This window comes from Myotis davidii, unplaced genomic scaffold, assembly GCF_000327345.1.
Source record: "Myotis davidii unplaced genomic scaffold, ASM32734v1 scaffold364, whole genome shotgun sequence".
In the NCBI taxonomy this organism is placed as follows: Eukaryota; Metazoa; Chordata; class Mammalia; order Chiroptera; family Vespertilionidae; genus Myotis; species Myotis davidii.
The window spans coordinates 1082545-1088870 of record NW_006295560.1 but is presented as its reverse complement, the minus strand read 5'-3'; the positions used below and the strand labels follow the sequence as shown (position 1 = coordinate 1088870).

The window sequence follows — 6326 nt, the reverse complement described above, 5'->3', positions numbered from 1 at the left end:
CTAGCAGTAATTCTTAGTTAAGTAATTACATAACTTCAATAAACAGTGTATGGTAGTGGTTGAGAATTAGAAATCAAGAGCCAAACTATAGTTCCTAGGTTCAAATCTCAGCTCCATTTCTTGTTAACTTGAGCATATTTTGTGGTTTTAAAATTTTAATTTAATTTTCTTTTTACAACTATGCTTCAGTTTTCTTACCTAGAAAATTAAGATAGTATTTTACCAACTTCAAAGCATTGTTGCAAAGATTGATTGAGCTAATGTATTTCAAGCATTTCAAATAGTACCTGGTACACAGTAAACACTTGGTAATTGTTACTACAATGTACTATTTCTGTTTAAAAATAAACTTTCTACAATGATATGGGATGTAATGAACTGATTGGAGATTATACTAGCACATGATACATAGCCTGTCAAAAGTGCATCAGTTGGGCAGTTCCCCAGTGGCTCTGGTTACGTCTTTCAGTTGCTCACCGAGGCTTCCCGGGTCATGGTGCCAGCCTGACTGAGAAGAGGCCGCTCTCAGGAAACGAATGAAGAACCACTTTCTCCTGTTGTTCAAGTACAGAGGCTTAGTCGGCAAGGGGAAGAAAAGCAAGACGAAAATGGCTAACTTCGTGATCCGCCTTGCCACCGCCGCCGACCGCTGACAACTGCAGTGACATCCTGCACCTGATTAAGGAACTGGCTAAATATGAATACACCAGAGGTCCAGTGCATGAAATTTGTGCACAGGGTTGGGGGGCCCTCAGCCTGGCCTGTACCCTCTCACAATCCGGGACCACTGGCTCCTAACCACTCTGCCTCCCTGCCTGATCGCCCATAACCACTCTGCTTGCCTGCCTGATCGCCCCTAACCACTCTGCCTGACTCTGCCTGCCTGCTTCATCACCCATAACCACTCACCTGCATGCATCGCCCCTAACCACTCACCTGCCTGCCTGATCACCCCTATCTGCTTCTGCCTCTGCCCCTGCAACCGTGGCTTCATCCAGAAGGACGTCCAAAAGGTTGTTTGGCTGTCTGATCTAATTAGCAAATTATGCTTTTATTATTATAGATAGAAGAACAAGTAATAATAACTGAAACAGATCTGCAGGAGGATAGTTTCGGGGAGCATCCCTTCTACCACTGCCTGGTGGCAGAAGTATCCAGGGAGCACTCCCAAAGGACACAGCATAATTGGTTTCGCCATGTACTATTTTACCTATGACCCATGGATTGGAAAACTCTTATATCTTGAAGACTTCTTCATAATTAGTGATTGCCTGCCTGATCACCCCTATCTGCTTCTGCCTCTGCCCCTGCAACCGTGGCTTCATCCAGAAGGACGTCCAAAAGGTTGTTTGGCTGTCTGACCAATGCTCTATCCACTGAGCCAAACCGGTTAGGGCAGTATGCTTTTATTATTATAGATAGAAGAACAAGTAATAATAACTGAAACAGATCTGCAGGAGGATAGTTTCGGGGAGCATCCCTTCTACCACTGCCTGGTGGCAGAAGTATCCAGGGAGCACTCCCAAAGGACACAGCATAATTGGTTTCGCCATGTACTATTTTACCTATGACCCATGGATTGGAAAACTCTTATATCTTGAAGACTTCTTCATAATTAGTGATTTTAGAGGCTTTGGGATAGGATCAGAAATTCTGAAGACTCTGAGCCAGGTTGCGATGAAATGTTGCTGCAGCAGCATGCACTTCCTGGTAGCAGAATGGAATAAACCATCTATCAACTTCTACAAAAAAAGAGGCGCCTCTGATCTGTCCAGCGAGGAGGGATGGAGACTCTTCAAGATCGACAAGGAGTACTTGCTAAAAATGGCAGCGGAGGAGTGAGGAGTGCTGGTGTAGACTACAACTCCCGTTGTATTTTAGAGCAAATTCTCAACTTACCTTCTTTCTATCATGTTTGTAGTGAAATAAGAGAATGAGCACCCATTCCAAAGCTTTATTACCAGAAGCCTTTTTGCATGTTTGAAATGTGGTCACTTTAAAGATAATGCAGTTTGGAGTCAGATTTATCCTTGAACATCTTTTGGTAACACAACATGGTGGTGTAATCTTAAAGTATATGAGAAAACTTCATTCCTGTGAGTCATTTAAATGTGTACAATGAAAAATAAATAAATAAATGTGTACAATGTACACACTGATACTTAGAGTTTCTGTTTTGATTCTTTTTAAATAAACTACCTGTTGATTTCTAAAATAAAAAACAAAAAACAAAACAAAAGTGCAACCATTTCCCTGGCTGGTTTGGCTCAGTGGATAGAGCCAAATCAGCTAAGGCCCGGGTTGGTTTGATTCAGGTCAAGGGTACATACCTCGATTGCATGCTCGAGAGGGATGTGTGTAGTAAGCAACCCATCTATGTGTCTCTCTCACTGATGTCTCTGTCTCTCCCCATCCCTTCCACTCTCTGTAAAGTTCAATGGAAAAATATCCTTTGGTGAGGATTAACCAAAAAAAACAAGAAAAAAAGATTATCTTTTGGATTGAAGTGAAGAGAATCAAATGGTTTCTGATATCTACAATAATAAAAGCATAATATGCTCATTAGACTGGACGACCTTCCAGATGAAGTAGGGGTGCGAGGGAAGCCCAGGTCTCAGGTGCCTGCTGGCGGCTTGAGAGAAGCTGGTGTCAGCAGTTGGGGGAAGAAAGGCCTATTCTTGCACGAATGTCATGCATCGGCCCTCTAGTGTGATATAAGATTTGTGTATATATTTCATCTTGACTGTATGTGACCAGTTACTTTAGAGATGTTGCTGCAGCATTTTGATATTTCAACAGATATGTTTCAGGAGTGTCTTGGCTCTAGCTTCCTAGCTGCTATAAGACTGCTCTAAAATCTGCTTTCACTAAAGAACTTTTATTTTATTTCAGTAAGAACTGCTCAATAAACCCTTTCTTAAGCAATCTCTCCTCTCTTCACAAATCTTTTTCTTCCCACACAATGTCTGAATATTGGTACAATCTTATAATCCTTACACAGGAATATGGATTCTGGCGCTATGAATATAGATCATGTGGTTCCACAATGATTTCCAACTTTGAACTAACACATTTGTATAAAATACTTCATGCTCTTGGGAAAAAAAAAAAAAAACTTTCCCACGCTATCCTGTGATTTCAAATCAGAGGCATTTAATTAGGGATGCCTAAGCACCAGTATAGAAACATGGCAAGAAAAGACTATGACAAGAGTGTAGACAAAGTGCAATGGATTTTCACAAACAATGGGCTTACATTGTCACCACATCCAGATACGTGTATCTTCCTTCATCTTCTCTCTCCAACTCTTCTTCAGCTCTGGGCCCCTGAAAAGTCTCCAGCTAACCTCCTAGGTATGAGAGTCCAATGCTACCCACCTCTCCTAGACATTCCCCCTGCCGTATATCTCACTTTCTTTGTTACACCTTCTGAGAAATCCTCCTATTTATTGGAGTTCAGGAGATCAATGGAGCATCAAAACAACCTTTTCCCTGCCAACCCCCAAAGAATATTTTTATGTTTTAATAAGAGTCTTATGGATATAAATGACCTCAATATGAAATTGACACTTTCAGATAGCCTAGAGGGAAATGAAATATTAATGCAAACGAGATATTTAGTTTTCCTTAAAATTACACCACATGTACAGTTGCTTCTTGCCTATACAGATGAGTAGTTCTGAAGAGGAAAAAAAAAAAAAGAAAGAAAAAGGCAAAATAAAACCAGATGGTGATGTTTGCTGATTTCTGTCATTTTAACATTTGAAACTTATAAGTATAATGAAAATGGAGATAAACATGTTTACTGCCAGCAGTATAATTATCTACCTCAGATTATAATTATTTTAAATTAAATCATCTCTCCTTTTCAATAGTATAAGTTCTCAATGACAAAGGCCATGCCACTTTTAACTCCCATAGCACCTATCATGGTATAATTATCACTAATAAAAAATACTAATGCACTTGTCATTTGTTGACTTGTTGATGGTAGCCATTCTGACAGGTGTGAGGTGATACCTTATTGTGGTTTTAATTTGCATCTCTCTGATGATTAGTACGTTGAGCAATTTTTTATATGTCTGTTGGCCATGACAAGTGCTGACGAGGATGTGGAGAAAAGGGAACCCTAGTACACTGCTGGCGGGAATGCAGACTGGTGCATACACCATAGAAAACAGTATATAGGTTCCTCAAAAAATTAGAAATGGAACTGCCATTTGATCCACTTCTAGAAATATATCCTAAGAATCCTGAATCACCAATCAGTAAGAATGTGTGCACCCTTATGTTCATAGCAGCATTATTTAAAACTAGAGGCCTGGTGCATGAATTCATGCACGGGTGGAGTCCAGCCAGCCTGCCCTGATTGCGGCTACCCCCTGGTTGAACTCCCAGTCAAACTCCTAGTTGAGGGGACAATTTGCATATTAGCCTTTTATTATATAGGATAGCTAAGATCTGGAAGCAGCCCAAGTGCCCATCAGTATATGAATAGATAAAAAGGTTTTGGTGCATTTATATCATGGAACACTATGTAGCTATAAAAAAGGACCTCTTACCCTTTGAGACAGCATGGAGAGACCTGGGGAGTATTATGCTGAGCGAAATAAGCCAGTCAGTCAGAGAAAGACAAGTATCACATGATCTCGCTTATATATGGAATCTATGTAACAAAATTGATGAACAAGATAGGGCCACAAATATGGAAGCATTAAACAGACTGACAGATCTCAAAGGGAAGGTGGGAAGGAGGGCGGAAAGAGATTAACCAAAGAATTTATAAGCATATATGCATAACCCATAGACACAGACAATAGATAGGTGAAGGCCTGGGATGGGGACAGTGGGAGATGGGTGAAGGGGGACAAGGTGGAGAAGGGAAATGGGGGACATCTATAATACTCTCAACAATCAAAGAAATTAAAAAATAATAATGCAATAATAATAATAATAACTACCATAGCTGTTAAAAAGAAAAATCACAAAATAAAATACAAATAACCATAAGAAAGATAATTTAAAGCAACTAAAGATCTATTATAAAGAGAAAGCATTTTGAGAATAGTTTGATGATTCTCAAGATTATCCTTGTCATCCCCAAAGATCCTGGGCCAGAATTTCAAGGAAAATGCAGTTTTCAAGGTGGAAACTAAAAAGAGTGCTATTTATATGACTTTGTGAGAGGTAGGAAAGACACCTGGACATGTCTGAAAACAGTGTGACAGAGGGATGACTAGTCATGAGCATTGGAGATAGGATGTTTTTTAGAGTCTGAAGGACAGCCACACTCCATGGTGGTGAGGCATGATGAGACCGCCAGGAACCCCTGCAGGGGGAGGAGGCAAAGGAAGCCATAGCAGTGGCCTCTCCCTCTTGACATGGATCTCACTGTCTCTATTTCCAGAAGGAGACAGAAAGGCGAGGGAAAATAAAAGATAGTACAAAGTATTTGACAAGACTTTCAGGACCATAATTGAGAACTTCTGAGGATGCCAGAATAAATTAGAAATTTATATGGTGGGAGCATGAATGCCACAAAACTATGATGGGATTGAGTGGACAAAACAAACAAACGTGACCATAATGTATCAAGTAGCAATTAAAAAGTGCCAATGTGGCTTAAATATTTCATATACATGCATTCACATCCAATAACATGGTCATTTAGCAATTGGAATATGGCTAGTGTGACTGACAAGCTTGATTTAAAATGTAATATAATTTAAGGAATTCGCATTAAGTTTAAGTGGCTCTATGTATCTAGTGGCCACTGTATTTGACAGCACAAATTCTAATCCTTAAGAGAAGTCAGAGATTGTTTTTAATACCCTGTAGTTTATAAATGTTGAAACTGAGTAAAGAATGTAGAGTAACTTGATCAAGATCACATCCTAGAATATTGTCTACAACATAAATACAGAGGGTTCTGACTAAAAATCACATACCGTATTTGCCGGCGTATAAGACGACTGGGCGTATAAGACGACCCCCTAATATTTCAAAATACAGAGTTTGTTATATATTCGCCGTATAAGACTACCCCCTCTTCCGCACACCTTCCGCACACCCAATAAAAGGTAAAACAATATCAGATTTGATTTTAACATTTTAATTTATATTCAAATGCTTATGACATGCAGGAAAACTGTCACAAGGCTGTATGTAATCAAACATATACATAAAACAGTGCAAGTTTATTACCGGTAAACATACCGGTAATTCACTAAAGAAAACACACTCTATAGACTGGTACCGTAGATGCTTCTCAGGAACACAGGCAAGCAGCCCACAACCTAGAGGGACTGTCAATGATAGAAGAAAGAT

At 39.7% G+C, this 6326-nt stretch overlaps 1 protein-coding gene across 1 annotated transcript; it reads left to right on the top strand.

Moving 5' to 3' along the window:
* The first annotated feature begins 1413 nt into the window (after positions 1 to 1413).
* Positions 1414 to 1963, top strand: LOC102770991 (diamine acetyltransferase 1). Its single transcript, XM_015568118.1, has one exon. It carries the CDS (start codon positions 1552 to 1554, stop codon positions 1840 to 1842), a length of 291 nt encoding a protein of 96 aa, XP_015423604.1. The 5' UTR covers positions 1414 to 1551; the 3' UTR covers positions 1843 to 1963.
* The last annotated feature ends 4363 nt before the right edge of the window (positions 1964 to 6326 follow it).